Source organism: Lissotriton vulgaris, chromosome 8, assembly GCF_964263255.1.
Source record: "Lissotriton vulgaris chromosome 8, aLisVul1.2, whole genome shotgun sequence".
Lineage (NCBI taxonomy): Eukaryota > Metazoa > Chordata > Amphibia > Caudata > Salamandridae > Lissotriton > Lissotriton vulgaris.
The window spans coordinates 982897738-982914931 of record NC_141696.1 but is presented as its reverse complement, the minus strand read 5'-3'; the positions used below and the strand labels follow the sequence as shown (position 1 = coordinate 982914931).

General features: G+C 43.2%; 1 protein-coding gene across 12 annotated transcripts in view; it reads right to left on the bottom strand.

The window, feature by feature from the left end:
* MYCBP2 (MYC binding protein 2) overlaps window positions 1–17194 on the bottom strand; it is a 2065574-nt gene that overhangs the window by 884064 nt on the left and 1164316 nt on the right. The window contains exon 53 of one of the 12 annotated variants that reach the window (XM_086934844.1): window positions 1503–1577. The exons of the other annotated variants lie outside the window; for them this stretch is intronic. Within the exon in view, the coding sequence (XP_086790970.1) occupies window positions 1503–1577 (75 nt within the window). The remainder of the gene's footprint in view (window positions 1–1502; window positions 1578–17194) is intronic. 12 annotated transcript variants of the gene reach the window in all.

Below are 17194 nucleotides of genomic sequence, written 5' to 3'. Positions count from 1 at the left end.
TAAGCTAGGGTAGTAAAAGAAATGACAATACACCAATTTGTGATCCGATAGACAGACAGGTCCAAGATTATCTGCTGATACTCAAGACAGAAAGCCGATACATAAGCGCCAACAATTGAATTGTGGCATTTCCTAATTAAGTAATTGTACAAATACTACTGGGCAGGAGGTTGGATTTGACACTTCTGCTAAGGAGAGGAAATTAGTGGCTGAAGAGGCTGGCCTGTGCTTTATAGGCACCTACTTGGATATTGACACATTAGAACAGGGCTTCCCTGAAGCAGCTCAGAAAGAGTGTATGTACATTTATTGGAGGGGTGTATATGATCCGTGTTCGGTTATTCAGCCAATATCTCAGTTAACTCATCTGAAAGGTGGTTAGGAATATAAAAGCAACTCTAACACCTCCATGGACTTCCTGATTATTGCAGTAAAAGAAGTGTGTTCCTATGAGAGAGGTTAACCCCAGGAATTTCACCTATGTTTCCAGACTACTCGTGTTCTGTTGGTCTGGAAAGCCAGTTGCATCAGAAGAAACAGGTAGCAGCAGGCTCCCTGTCTCGCTCTCATAATACTTGTCCTCGATTGAGAATTGCTCCAAGATGCCCAAAACTTCACATATGAAGCGTGAGTGATGATGGACCAAACCTTCACATATGAAGCGTAAGTGATGATGGAGCCTCAAGGCGATGTCTCATCTTTTGTCTTTGATGTTCTTAATTTTTTCCGGAAAAGATAGCAGACAAACACATTTTTTCCCCTTGAAAATCATATCTGTTTTAGTGAATGTAAAGGCTCAGTCAATGGGGGCTAGCTTGTTGGAAAGCCTGATCTGGATCAAGAAAGTGTTTGGGAAGGCTGAAGGACTAACATGAGACTGTACACATACAGAATAGGCATTGGGTCCGAGGCGGGATCAATGTGTTCTCTGACTTTTACAGCGGAAGGAAGAGTAGAATCTCATGCTCTCCAGTCTGAATCGGGAGGGTTGGCATGTATGCATAGATATTACAGCCACCACTTCCTTTTCTGTGCAAAATGACAAGATGGAGCACTCTTACCTACCCTTCTGTCGGTCTATAACCAGGGGTCCTTCTAGAGCTAAGTGTAGAAGCAATATTAAGACTGAAAATAAGATTTGACTGAAATAACTTTTTAGCTTTACCGCATCACTAACCTACAACAAATCTAACTTTAGTTGTAATATTTAAATAAATATAATATAGTCAATTATACAAAATCACACAAGAGTTTTGGTTAGAAAAGGTGATTTACAGACAAAACACCAAAAACAAAAAAGGAAAACAATTAAATTACAGATATACCAAAATGGGAATGTTTGAACTTTGTATGCCGCTGTTAAACACTGGTGGTTCATGTGCTACTAAAAGAACACAGGGACAAATACGACAGAGTAAAAGGTTCACTTGGAGAGCTGAATTCTAACCAAACAATGATGAAATGAGCAATACAGAAAGAAAACTGTTCCTGAAAGTACTCACCTGAGAAAAAAACACTTTAGAAGTCCAGTAAATTAAGTCCATATCCCGGACTCCTTGGCTAGCATTAAAGACATTCTGAGCAACAAAGTTTGAGGAAAAAGAAATATCAACGAAGAAATGGAAACAGAGTATATGTTGGAGGTGTTCCACATTTAAGAATCGCAGAAACTACACTGACTTTCTCAAATAACATTTTTTTCTACTTGCGCGGAAGACATTTTACAGCAAACGGAAATAACAGTTAAGGCCATTCTGTTTTACAATAGGTTAACTAAGCATTGTTGAAAAGGTCAAAAGCTCTGAATGGATGTAGTGTGTCATGCCATCTACTGGACACGAAAGCCAGAGATTCTTTACTACAGCATACAAAGTTTTGCTTCTGACTGAAAGAGCAACCAAAATGTGGAATTGTACAACACTGTGTGCTCCATCATAGCACAGATTTGTTTCATGCCAGGAGAGTCTGCAGTCAGAAATTTGATTTATATTTGGTTAGAATTGTCATGTCAACTTTGAGGAACAGATTCATAAAGACAGAAAAGATACTTTTTTGCAATGAAAACTGTAATGGTATAAACAAAAACATTGGAAAAAGCTTGTTCATAATAAGTTGGAAAATAATTTGTTACCATCCTCTCTCCTAATTATAGTCCTATTGAAGTATTAAACACAACATTTTCTTTATAAATGATTCATGAAAAACCTTTTCCTTAAAGTACACCTTTAGTAGTATACATAACAATTCTTAAGTCCACAAATGTAAAAAAGAAACAATTTCAGGAATCTCATCTGCACCCACCAACAGACACAACCAACAGTGTGTTTACGACATTTTCAAACAATGCAAGTTTTGATTTCAATCAAAGTGAACACTTACCTTAGGTATTGCTCTTTCTGGTGGATACGCTATCTAACCACAGACACCTCACGTCTTGAATTGCCCCAGGGTGCCAGATTGTATGCAGACATTTTCCCTGCAATAGCAGGAAACATGTAGAACCCTCAGCCTCTGTGGCAGCTTCATCCAGTCTATGACAGTGACAACGTGGGGCCAACTAAAGATGACATCCCTGAGCGCTGACATCCATTTTTATACAAAATAAAAACTTATGTCATCACCCTCAGAAGCGGTGCAACAAACAAAATCTGTATATTAGACAGTGTACTAAATCTAAAATGGAAACTTATAACTCAGCACAAGTTGACTGTATCCACCAGAATCAGCGTTACCGAAGGTAAGTAACTTGTTCTTCCGATGGCTACTTCTAATAGATTCCTCAACTTCTGAACATATACTCAAGCAGGGCCATCCACAAGACAGTGGATCTGAGGAGTGCACTTTACACCAGAAAGCCCCGCGCAGCTGAGTGAGCAAAATGACATCCCTTCCCCAGGACTTGATGACTGAAAACATAGTGCTCAATGAACATGTGTGCAGATGCCCAAGTAGCAACCTGCCGCATGTCCAGCACCAGAATGCCTCTAGTCAAATCATTAGTGCATACTTGGCACTGGTGGAATGAGCCTGACGGCACACAGAACACTCCTTATTGGCAAAGGAAGATCAATATCAATAAGGTTCATTCCTGAACTGCCCTTGACTCTTTGCACTGGGGAATCCAACAACCACCTGGTCATCCACTCCATGCTCCCTAGTGTGATTGATATAGAAACTAAGTGCTAAATTACACTCCTGAGCCTTGTGAAACACTTGCTTAGAATAGATCACTCTCCTCTTGTCTTTCTGCTATGTCCGTGACAGAACTGGATTAACCAATTGGCACTGGTGAGCTGCTCTGGCCTACTTAAGGCTTCTAAAGCTCAGGGCCTGGATGGGTTTACCACACTATTCTAAAACAGATTTGCTCCACAACTCCTCCCCGCTCTTTTAAATTACTTAACTGCCAACAGGGATGCTACCCATAGTGTATGTGGTATCGCTATCTAAACAGGGCAACGACTGATGCTTACCCTTCCTGTCAGCCAACTTCCTTGTTTAACTTAAACTCCTTGCTAAGGTACTGGCCAACTTGTTAGACAGGCTGCTTTTATTCAATCTGATAAGGGTGGCTTAGTTCTCAATGAAGCTACATGTCCGGAACATGCTTAATATAGCTAGAAAAAAGGGTAGAGCGGCAGTCCTGTTCCACAACGCTGAAAATTCCTTTGATAAGGTGAATTGGGGTATGCTCTTTGCTGTCTTGCAGAGATTTGGTCTGAGTACGCAATGACTTGGCTCGATCGCCACTCTCTACAACACCCCCACAGCTAAAATCGGAGTTTATGGCCAGGCTTCAGATTCCATATCTATTTATAGAGGCACTCAACAGCGTTGGCCCTGTCCCCACTTTTATTTGATCTCTTCTTCGAAACCCTCCTACAGAAAATTAGAGACCATCCGCCAACACATGGTTTATCATTCTGCTGCGACACCTTTAAGGGGTCTGCTTTCATGGATGACCGCCTCCTCACCCTCTCTTAGCCAAAACAATCACTTCAGGTTCTAACATCACTGCTTGAGGAATTTCGAGGATTGGCAATCCTCCAAATTATTATGGCTACATTGGAGGGTTTGATCCTTGTCGGAGGTAACATTCTAGCCGATTGGCTGGACCCTGCTACACCATTCCGCTGGTCCACTGACTTGGGGCCTGATTTAGATCTTGGCAGATGGGTTACTCCTTCACAATGGTGACAAATATCCAGTCCACTGAAATACAAATCCTGTAGTATTTAACAGGATTTATATTTCGGCTAACGGAATATCAGTCATCGCTGCGACGGAGTAACCCGTCCACCAAGATCTAAATCATGCTCTTAGTCGGATATTTAGGCATCCAACTGACAACCTTCAAACATGCGCAAGAAATAACTTTTACCTTCTTGTTCATGAGGCTAAATCTTCACTAGTAGCATATGAGAATCACACTCTGAGGTGGGACGCATCTCTGCACTCAAAATGACCCTGATAACTTGCATTCTGTATTTATGCCAAGTCATACCCCTTCCGCTTAGAAGAGAAGACATCTCCCACCCACAGACAAATTGCATGAATTATAAATGGAAGGGTGACCGATCCCAACTTTCTGCAAACACATGCATGAGGCATCAGAGGAAGGGTGGTGTGGGGGTCCTGAACCTCACTCTCTATCAAGCCTGACAACTATGCAAATGTATTGGTTAAAGGTACAAACTAATACAGAGTGTTATGTTGACTAAAATCTGGCTGACAGACCTATAGGTGAAGTACCATGGGTCCCCAAAAGTATGAGAGAACAACTGTTGCATGTCTCCCATGTACCCGGACCATGCTTGCCGTGTGGCACGCTGTTACATAAAGACAGCCTTACTTTTTTTCATGCCCCACTCAAGCCCATTGTGGATAACACAGACGTCATGGCAGGCATGTCCACTTGCAACTTTAAAATCTGGAGGTCCAGTGACTGTTTCCACCTTCAAAGCTTTTGTGTAGTTGGTGCTTTGAAGTCCTTCGCGGATATTAAACACTAATATTGGGTCCCTGAGTCTGAACGCTTCCACTATTTCCAAATAAAGGACTGGGTTGCGACACACCACAATAAAGGCAGCACCACCAGAGCTCTCACACCATCTGAAAAATTCCTCCTGGGCCTTACCTCAACTAAGACCCTGGTCTCCCAGTATCCTCAACTCCCCAATGGCATGACATTTTCCTTCATACTAATAATTTTGCATGCGATGCTGATGGTAGGGAGATCTAGTACAAATTACTATTTAACCATCACCTTACACCAGCCTGGCCTAATTTCATTAATCCGGCTTGTTCTGATACTTGCTGTAAGGTTGGGGGGGAATAGGGTACCCTCCTATATATCTTGTAGCCATGTCCTCTCTCTTAGGAGACTTCTTGGACGAAATATTTCTTGCCATCTGACAGATTCAATGTCAAGAGATTGATAAATTCCTGAGCTAGCACCGCTTGGCAGACCATCAGAGGGTTTCTACGAATTCCACTCAACAGCTGGAAAGCGGTTCTGTCATCTCATATTGGCAGCTAAACATACCATCCTCTCCTTAATGGCAAACTCTGTGACACCAAACTATAAACTCTGGCTCAATAAAGTTTGGCATTTCTTTGGGCACAATAAGCTGGCCTATGACCTTGCTGATAAATCTAAACTCTTCCTCAATTTGTGGCGCCTGACTTTAGCGGAAGAATCTGCCCCCAAAGCTGCGAGCCCTGGTAGTGCTCAGTTCTACGTTGATCTCACGATTTGGCTCCTCTGTGAACTTGGAGGACTGATGATTTACGACTGTCTTCTTCTTCTAATGTATGGCAGTGGCCCAGTGCAGGGGTTGGTACTGGATGGGAGTGGAGGGGAGGTATGTGATAATTGCTAACTGGTGAATGTGCTCACCACTAATTGTACAGGTTTATTTTTTCCATTGTCTCATTTAGAGACAATACAATAAAAATTATTGAAACTAAAAAACACTAAGACCTTCTTAGGATTTAAATGATGAAGCCTCTTCCCCTCCATAAAAGGATGTAGTAAAGAGAAAAAGCAGGGAGCACAATTGACTGACCCACATAGAATGAAGTTACCAATTATGGAAGAAAGTATGGCAGTCTTGAGCACCAATCCATTTGGGAAATAGTTTCTATACAGCAGCAGTACTGACAGTGCCAGCAGCTCGCTGATGTGGCATGCCAAAGTTATTGCAATGAGTAACAGTCTGTCATCTCAAAGAACAGCTCTGCACTGGTTCAAAAGTGTGAACATCAAACACATACAGAAACAAATTACGATCCAACGGTGGCATAAGAAAAAATGCAGGAAGACATGCAAGCTCCTTCACAAAAAAGCATCACAACTGATGACTTTAAGAAAGAGGGCTGAAGTGGCAAACATAGAAAGGTCTAAAGGTTAGACAAAAAACCTTTAATGGTGCTCATTGTAAGGTTTGGCCGAGCAAAAGACAGAATAAATAGAAGTGCATCAGAAAGCTTAGTCAGAAGTGGATTTACCTGACAATCCTTGCACCAGCTCTCAAACATTGCCAAGCAATCAGAATGGATCAACTTAATAGATGTAAGACGAGTGGCCAAATCCCATCCAGCACTTACGCAGGAAGAGCAAAAAAACACTCTGCTGCTTTTCTGCCCTGTTCATGAGATAGCAGGTCCTCCTGAAGAGTCACTGGGGGGCAAAGACTCCCAAGCTCGGAGTAGCTGAGACTGTGATCCCAGTACAGGGCTACAAAGATCAGCTCCAGTCCATCCTGGGCTCTTTGAACTCAGAGAATCAGCAGCACAGATGCAGGCAAAAATAAATAAAGGAGACCAAAGTCCTAAGAAAAGTGGGATATATCCCCTAAGAAGCCTCAAGATGTAAACACCAGAACGCAAATGTACTTCACTAATGGTTCTCGGCAGATGCAAAAAGATCTAACCAAGGCATGCACCACAGGGCAAACATGCCAAGAACAGGCTCCAGATGGCACTTTAAGTTTGGCCAGAAGATGGTTGCAGAGCTTGTCCCTTCTGGATTTAATTGACCTCCTTAGAGGACAGGGAATGCATTAAAGATCCATCTATGCTAAAGTTTCAGCGTCTCCTGGCACAGTATACGCAACACCACTCTGCCCTGCTTGTTGCAGTACTACACGGAGGTCATGTCATTCATGACCTTAAGAGGTTTGCCTATGAAGGAAGACAAAGGACTTGAGGGCCAGCTGGATGGCATGCAGTGCTCGGACACTGATATGCTCCATTGGAGATAAGAGGCCTCTAACCTCCACTTTATCCAGGCAGCCACCCACTAGCCCACAGCTGATGCATCTGCCAATACTGTGATCTCTAGATTAAGTAGGAAGAATGGCCTATGCACATCAGGTTGGAGTCCTTCATCCACCGTTAAAAATATGAGGTCACTGGGATTTACACAGATGTCAGTGATGCATCTTCAGTGCTGAACCCACAGAAGGCAGATGTTCCACTGAAGAGCTCACGAGACACCAAAAGTTTACATAAAGCCAAAAGCCCAAGAAACCATCAAACTGCCATGGCAAGAACCCAGATCCAAGCCTGAAATATCAAGGCCATATTCTGATTATCCCAGGCTCCGCTCATTGCAAGGGACAGAAAGGCTATGAATGCCACTGTGATCAAAACTGCTCCTAGAAAAAGAATAATCTGAACTAGCTGGAGATGGGGTTTTTGCTCGCTGACAGAACTCTAGGGAAGCCGACTACAACACGTCTGTAGGTGGTCCGCAACTAACTGTTGCTATTAAGGAGGTAAAAGAACACATACACTTACAATGTGGAAAGATGGGCCGCAACCACCGCCATCACCTTAGTGAACAACTAGGGGGATAGGGCGAGGCCAGTAAACTAATAGTGCTCCACCCCACCAGGAACCGAATGAAGTGCCTGTGAGACTGCCGGAAAGGAGCAACTCCCTTCCCTAAAGAAGGTGCTCAGGAACTGAACTTCAAGGTTCAGTCAACTGCCATCTTTCATGGACACCAAGAATACTGAGAGTAGCAATCAGTGCCCTTTTCTGCCTGGAGACTCTCTCTACTGCCCATTTCGCCAGTAGATGTGGCACTTCCTTGGAAAAGAATGAAGTCCGAACAAAAACAGAAGGAACATGAGGAGGGTTGAAAAAGAAGAGTACATAACCATTCTGAACAATTTTTAAGAACCATCGGTCTGAGATAACTACACGCCAGTCAAGCAGGTGGAAATAAATTCTGCCCCCTACTGGCCGCAGAAGACCATGGGCAGTCACCGTCGGCAACAAAAAGGAGGCCTGCTCTCCTTGCAGATTATGCAACACTTGCATCCTCAAGAGTACAGAAAGGGCTGTGCGGACTGATGTATGGGTTAAGAGGTTTACTTTTGGTGATAAGCAAGGCACCTAGAGTAACCACATAATTTGAAGTGCTTTTAGTGAAACTGATGGGCCAGAGACAATAAGCCTGGGGTGTGAGCTGCAGCATAACTATCTTTAGCCAAATTCTTCTCTAAAGAGTTTGGATGAATCAAATGGCTTATCCATCAGGCATGGCTCCACATCTCCAAAGAAATCTGTGGCATGCATCTAGGCATGGTGCTGGACAACCACTCAATTTTTTTTTTGTTGAATCAGTTTATAGGTTTTGCATTTTACAATATGAGTAAAGTGCAGAAAAGAAGTAATATAATATATAGTGCCTAAAGCAGGACACACAATTGACCGAAAGTACCAACAGGGGGCAAAAGTCCTAGGTTACAGAAAAAGAAAAGGTCTAAATATCAGTCTCCAGTAGATATAAACAGCTCAACAATTTTCCGCTGGACAATAGAGGAGATCTGTACAGTAACTAATGCTTCAGTGTAGCAAGTTGGTCATGAGGAAAATAGCTATGTGTTCATTTTTAGAAATCAATACACAACAGCAAAGGAAGCAAAAAGAAACCATTAGAAAACCCGTATGAAGACCCAGCCACTTTTCATAATTAATATATCGATAACACAGTGTACATGACCCGTCCCTTTTTGTACACAAAGTTGAACCTCTAGTAACGCATATGCGAGGAGAGTCTGACAGTCATTAGTATCCGACAGCACCATCAATAATGATGAAGTTAACTGCGCTCTCCTAAGGTTCCATGTTATCGGCGGGGTCAGTGTTCTTAACAGTCTGGAGTTCATTCAGAATGGTGTCCCAGTAGGAAGCAATAGGGTATTTGCATAAACCAAGGTTATCCTCTCTATGCAGGGCAACACATTCAGCTTGTGTGTAAGTGAGCAGTAAGTGCGTCCAGGCTATTAATAGCAGAGATTCCAGTGATTTCCATGACGAGCAATAAGACGTTTGGCCACTATGAAAACCAAATCCAGGAAACAATAGGTAGCTTTAGGTTTCTTATGTCTACGATAGAAACTCAAAAGACATATATATCTCCCACGAGTGTAGGTCCCGGCACCTAGTGCATACGGAAAGTGGGATGTGACACATAACCAGTAACTGTGCATATGAAGTATGAAGCCCATAGCATATGAAGTATGTCCGCATTGACTTGCTGACATCTAGGACAAGCAGCATCTGTTCTATTATAATAGCGGTTAATTTTGTCAGGTGTGAGGTAAGTTCTATGCATGATTGAATGAGTTTAAAACATGAATTTTGTGGTACATGTACAGGGCATTCCAACAAGGAGGTTTGTTCCTTATCCGTGTAGGGGCGTTCCAAGTCGCCCTCCCAGCGGCGACATAAGGTGGTGAGCGACGGGGCAGTGCAAGGATGCAATCACAGAGTTATATAACAAAAATTTAAAAAGGGCTAAACCATCCTTCTCTATTAACGTTTCGTACGGACTATAGCTCCCTCTCGATAGAGATCCCCTAAGGTGTGTATACCAGCGGTGTGCCATGTGGGCAGTTCTGCAATCAAAGTGCATCTGTCACTCCTGAGCATTCCGAGTAACTCCAATGCTGGTGCGTAAGGGCTCACAGGGCGGGTGAGAATGAGACACTGGCAGTAGCAGCCAAATGCCATTGTCAGCAACAAGAAGTCAGGTGTTTTTGCCTGCGTATAGGGGTGGAACAGATGCAGGATGGCGGGCAAGCCCCAATGCGGATAGTATTTGCCTTATTTTCTAGGTGAAAGCCTGCGTACTACCGGGTAATCAACCAGCTTTGTGAGGTAAGATAATACTACTCAAACTGTGGAACTGCAAATCCACCCTGATCTGTTGGTAGGCATAACTTTGCTAATGTGTGGGGTTGATCAAGCGCGATAGCCTGAAAAAAACATGTGCACAGCTGATGAATGTTATGCTGACTTCACAAAGCTGGTGCCAAACAAATTTCAAACTTTCATAAAAAACGTGACAAAAACAACTGTATTCAAATACAATGTCTCAATCGGTTTTCATGGATCTTGAAACATTGAAGTTTATCAACAACTCATTAAATCAATGAAAATATGATTGTATCATAATTGCTGAAACAACAATAACAATTGCACAACAAAAACATCATTAAAATAATCTTAACTGACGTTGCATTTGATGACACCGTGCCCAAGATCCGATTGAGACACTCTTTGAATACTGTTTTTGTCACTTTTTTTATGTTTGGCACAAACTTTGAGAAGTCTGCCTAACATTCATCAGCTGGGCACACAGTTTTTTTCAGGCTATCGCGCCTGATCAGTCCCACACATTCATGTTTAGACTAGGGACCAGCAGCCCTCAAACTGTGTAGACCACACTAGCAGGAACATTTGAGAATGTTTTCCTTAGAGTTTTCAGCATTTTTTGGTGTGCAGTTCTCAATTAATTTCTTTTTATCCACTTGATAACTTCACCAATGCCAACCTACATCCTGGATTTTTTTTCCAAAGGAATTCCCACACCTGACTAGTAAATGAATGAAAGAACTCTGCGGGAATGTATGGGGGAGGCTAGCAAAATAATATTAAAAAAGTCGTGACAGGACCACAATTTTAGAAGCGCCACTTGTCTCATGATAGACAAAGGCAAGGAGCACCAGAGGACATCTGGGAGCGCAGGGACACTACAGCAAGGGAGACGTTGCTGTAAAAGTGGTACGCCGGGTGGTGATATACATGCACACTCTGATGTACCGAAACGTACTAGGCTGCAAATCCATCTTGTGTCATTCAGAAGAAAAAGGGGGTTAGGACCATCTGGTGTGAAAGGGAACAGGCAGGACTGAGACCAATTAATCCTCAACCCAGAAAGGGTGGGAAATGCATTGAGTGTTGAAGCTATAGTGGCAGGAATAGTATACATGTCTTTAAAATAAAGTAATATGTTGTCAGCATAGAGGGATATAATGTGAGTCCTATCCATTAAAGGCATGCCCCATGTGCCTTCTTGGATCGCGAAGGGCTACTGCCAGTGGCTCAATCACTAACGAAAAAAGTAAGGGGGATAGTGGGCAGCACTGCCTAATGCCTCTATTTATGCTAATCTGGGCCGATATAAGAGGCCCCCGTTTTGACCCTGATCAGCTGGTGGGTGTACAGCAGTTTCACCAGGTGGAGAAATTGGAGTCTGATTCCTTAGCGAGGTAATACGTTAAAAAGGTAAGACCATGCCAGGGAGCCACAGGCCTTTTACAGATCTAAAACCATGCATCCGGCATGTGGCCAATGCTGTTGTAAGTCATGACTCGAAAAAAGCAACACAAATTAAAGGAAGTACTGAGGTCTGGGACAAGCCTTTTCTGATCCTAGTGCACTAAAGACAGGACCAACAGCGCCAACAGGTCTGCGAGGATCTTGACTAAGATCTTGTAATCAGTGTGGAGTGGGGCTAGGGGTCTATACTATCCCAGAAAATCTTCTTTATTAGGTTTAGAGAGGGATATTAGGGTTACCTCTCTCTGGAAAGCAGGGAGGCTGTCAACAGTGAGGGCTTCTTCATACAACACCAATAGGCACGTAGCAAGTCAGGGCGCATAGGCTTTATAAAATTCAGCAGGCAGACCATCTGGGCCTAGGGCCTGCCTGTTTCTAATGTTCTTATCGCCTCCAGGACCTCAAAATATGAAATAGGTTCATTTAATTCATAAGTTGATCTGGGGTAATGCGGGGCATTGATATTGTGGAAAGAGTTAAAAACTTCGGGTCACGCGTCTTAGAATGAGTGATAAAAGAGAGTGTTGTGGTGTGTTGGCTCATCATATATGGCTTGTTGAGTTCATAGGAGGCTATCCGTAGCAGATTGGAGTGTCACAATGGGGTGTCTAGGCAGATCTTGTCGGATAAGTCAGGCCAGTAACCGGCCAGTTCTGTCAGCTGCGACAGGCAACACAAATCTGCCAGTTATTGAGTAGTGGTGGGGTTGTGTACTTTATAAACAAATTACTTCAATCCCCAGTGCTTGGAACCGTACTGAGATGTTAATCGAAATGGTCGAGCTTATACTAGACAACAATGTATTTCTGTTCCAAGACAAATGGTATAGTCAAAAACAAGGAGTTGCGATGGGCTCCAGGTTCTCTACCTCCACTGCCATTCTGTTCATGGGCTGGCTCGAGGAGAGAAGAATCTGGGGCCCTAAAGGCTCCAAGTGGAATGACTCCATACTATATTGGGAAGATACATAGATGATTGCTTCATGATTTGGACAGGCACACAGACCAAACTGACAGGATTTATAGCATATCTAAACACCAATGACCTTAACATCCAATTTACATAAGAAATAAGCAAAAACAAGATTTCATTCTTGGATGTTGAATTTTTTGTGAAGGACAAGCGGATTCAGAGCAGACTTTTTCGCAACAAACAGCATGCAACTCACTACTACACGCGTCTAGTGCGCACCCACCGCATCAAATACGCGCAATCCCATATGGGGAACTGGTCAGAGTCAGATGTAATTGCAGCATAGACACTGATTTTGAGGAACAAAAGAAGGGGACCATAACAAGATTCAGGAAGAGAGGTTACGATGGGTCTACTCTTAAGAGAGCTGAATTAAAGGTATATCGACTGAAAAGAGAAGATATATTGAAAGATAAGAAAGAGACCGACTAAGGCAGAGACAATAAGAATAATTACCGATTATAACAATTGGTCGGGGGTACTCAGGTGGAGTTTGGACAAGCATTAGCACCTATTACAGGCTGACATATCCCTTATAGATCACATTACGGAGAAACCAACCATTACATACAGAAGGGGACTGACACTGAGGAACATCTTGGGCCCAAGCTACCCCAAACCACCAGATAACGAGAGCTGGTTGACCCATCACACTAAAGGTTTTTATGGCTGTAGCTATTGCGTAGCTTGCAAATTGGCTACTCAAAAGAAAGGAAAATGCTACTTACCAGTATGCATCTGTTCTTGGCATGTAGAGCTGCAGAGTTGTACACCTTAGCATTAGACCGCCACATGGTGTTGGGCTCGGATGATTGCAGGTTGTTGTTGTCTTGGAAGAAGTCTTTGTAGTCATGATATAGGTGACTCCTCCCTTGGACAACAGTGCGCATGGGCATCGACTACATCCTTAGATTGTTTTTCGCCATGATGGGAAATGATGGAGTTAGTAGAGATATAGTAAGAAAAAGGATGTCCATGTGTGTGCGTCAAAATGAGATGAAAACTGGAACGGATATGAGTCCTGGGGAGGCAGGAGTGCGTGTACAACTCTGCAGCTCTACATGCCAAGAACAGATGCATATTGGTAAGTAGCATTTTCCGTTCGAGGCATATGAGCTGCAGATTGTACACCTTAGCATCGATTGTGCAGCAGTGTCTCCCCTTAGCAGTGGTCACCTGTATCCGTTGCAGTTGTTTGAAATAAAGTTTTAAGGACAGCTTGGCCTACTGCAGCTTGCTGCTTGGCTTGCACATCAACACAACAGTGTTTAGTGAAGGTATGTGGTGTAGACCATGTATCTGCCTTGCATATATCCTCTAATGGTAGGTTTCCTAAGAAAGCCATAGAGGCTCCTAGTTTGCGAGTAGTATGCGCTCTAGGAGGGACTGTTAGTGTACGTTTAGCTTTAGCATAGCATATTTGTATACATTTTACAATCCACCTCGCAATCCCACCTTTGGAGATGGGGTTGCCTTTCTGAGGAGGAGAGAAAGCTACAGTTGTTTTGTCTTCCTAAAGGATTTTGTTCTATCTATGTAGTATAAAAGAGCTCTTTTAACATCTAATGTGTGTAATGCCACAGAGTCTGGGTTTTGGAAAAACACAGGTAACTCTACGGATCGGTTTAGGTGAAAGGAAGTGATGACCTTTGGAAGAAATTTTGGATTGGATCTAAGAACCACTTTGTTAGGATGTATTTGAAAAAATGGTTCTTGTATTGTGAAAGCTTGTATTCACTTACTCTTCTAAGAGAGGTAATGGCAACAAGGAAAGCTGTTTTCCATGTTAGAAATTGCAGTTCACATTTATGTAAAGGCTCGAACGGGGGTCCCATGAGCCTTGTGAGTACTAAATTTAGGTTCCACACAGGGGAAGGTGGTAACCTTGGTGGGATTATTCTTTTTAATTCCTCCATGAATGCTTTTATTGATGGTACTCTAAAGAGAGACAGGTGTTGTCTGTTTTGTAGATATGCTGCAATTGCTGCAAGGTGCAAGCGTATGGAAGAATATGCCAAGTTAGACCTTTGTAAATGTAAAAGGTAACAGATGATATTTTGGATGGAAGCATCCAGTGGATCAATGTGATTATTTTTGCAATACATTGCGAATCTTTTCCATTTAGCTGCGTAACACACTCTAGTAGTGGGTTTTCTAACCTCTTTAATGATATTCATACAGTCTGGTGGTAGGTTTAGATAACCAAACTCTAAGACTTCAGGAGCCAGATCGCCAAATTCAGTTGGCTGGGATCTGGGTGTCTGATTTATCCATGGTTCTTTGTTAGCAGGGATGGTGTGAGGCATAGCTTTTGATGCGGAGCTAGAGACAGTTCTAGTAGTGTGGTGAACCACGGTTGGCGTGCCCATGTGGGAGCTACCAGTATCATTGTGAGAGACTGTTGTCTGAGCTTGCGCACTACTAATGAAATGAGTGGGAGAGGCGGAAAAGCGTACGCAAATCTGCCTGACCAGTTCATCCATATCGCATTGCCTTCGGACTGTGGGTGTGGGAACCTGGCGGTGAAGGCTGGGCATTTTGCGATTTCGTGGGTGGCAAACAGATTTATGTGTGGATGCCCCCACCTCTGGAAGAATGGCTGAAGAACTTGTGGATGTAGTTCCCATTCGTGAATTTGTTGTGCCTGCCGATTTAACAGATCTGTTATATGATTGTGGACTCCTGGAAGGTGCTCTGCTAGCAGATGTATGTTTTGAGGAATGGCCCATCTCCAAATGTTCTGTGCAAGTTGGGACAGTTGCAGAGAGTGTGTCCCCCCCTGTTTTTGTATATAGTACATGGCTGTCATATTGTCCGTCCGAATTAAGACAGCTTTGTTTTGTACTTGAAGTTGAAAAGTCTTGAGTGCTAGGAATATTGCTAGCAGCTCTAGGTGGTTGATATGGAACCTTTTCTGTTGAATGGTGCATTGTCCTTGAGTTGTGTGATGTAAGAGATGGGCTCCCCACGCTGTGAGGGATGCGTCCGTTGTAAGCACTACTTGTGGACAGGCTCTAGGAACGGCCGCCCCTTTGTCAGGTTTTTGGTGTTCCACCATTGCAGAGAGCGATATGTGCGGCTGTCCACCATCACCAGGTCTTTCAGTTGACCTTGAGCTTGGTTCCACTGTTGTGCTAAGCATTCTTGTAGGGGACGCATCTGCAGTCTTGCGTGTGGTACTATGAAGATGCAAGATGCCATCATGCCTATTAGTCTCATGAACACCCTGGCTTGTAGAGACTGCTGGTGTTGAAACTTGGAGACTAGGGCTTGAATGCTCTGTATCGTGGCTGTGCTGGGTTACGCTAGAGCTGTGGACCTACTTAGTGTAGCTCCTAGATACTGATGTACATGCGAAGGATGTGTGTGCGACTTGGTGTAGTTTATTGTGAATCCTAAGTTGTGCAATGTTTGAATCGTTTGCTGTGTGTGCTGGACACACTGATTGAATCATTTTGCTTTTATTAGCCAGTCGTCTAGGTAAGGGAAGACATGTATCTGTTGTCTTCTGAGATGTGCTGCTACTACTGTTAGGCACTTTGTGAATACTCTTGGTGCCGTGGTTACCCCAAATGGAAGGGCTTTGAATTGATAATTTTGTCCTTCTAGTACAAACCTTAGATACTTTCTGTGAGCAGGATGTATGGGGATATGGAAGTAGGCGTCCTTTAGATCTAGTGTTGTAAGGAAGTCGCCCTGTTGTAGTAGTGGAAGCACCTGTTGTAAAGTGATCATATGGAAATGATCTGATTGTATGTAGCGATTGAGGGGCCTGAGGTCGACTATTGGTCTCAATGTCCCGTCTTTTTTTGGGAATTAGAAAATACAGCGAGTAAACCCCCATTCCCTGTTCTTCTAAACAAACTATTTGAATAGCACCCTTCTGTAGAAGTGACAACACTTCTTGTCGAAGCAGAGTTAGATGGTCTGTAGACATTGGACGCTGTCTCGGAGGTATGTTTGAAGGTGTTGCTGTAAGTTCTAGGCAGTAACCATGTTGGATAATCTGTCTTACCCACTTGTCTGTTGTAATGGAGTTCCAGACAGGCAGGAACTGTGTTAATCTGCCCCCTACAGGAGTTGTATGCTGTGGGGGGGAGCAGAGGGAAGTCATTGCTTGGTAGTGGAAGAGGATCGATTGTTATTGTTACCGCGACCTCTTCGTTTGTTATTGTTTCCTCTATATCCTCCTCTAAAGTATCCTTTATTGGAGGAGGTTTGTGATTTAAAAGATGATGTAGTGTATGCTCCAGTCTGCTCGGAGCCTCCTCAGTAGGAGGAGTGACGAAAGGAACCTCTAGTTGGTGTAGACTGTAAAGCTCCCATAGACTTAGCCGTGTCAGTGTCTTTTTTCATCTTTTCTAGTATGTTGTCTACTTCAGGACCAAATAATTGGTTTTGATTGAAAGGCTGGTTTAAAATGGTAGTATACACCTCTTGTTTAAACCCTGAAATGCGTAGCCACGCATGTCTCCTAAGTATGACACTGGTGTTTATGGATGCTGTGTCAGCAGCAACTAGTGCACATTTTATTGAGGCATTCGATATGAGCTTGCCTTCTTGTACAAGGTCAGTTGTTTGA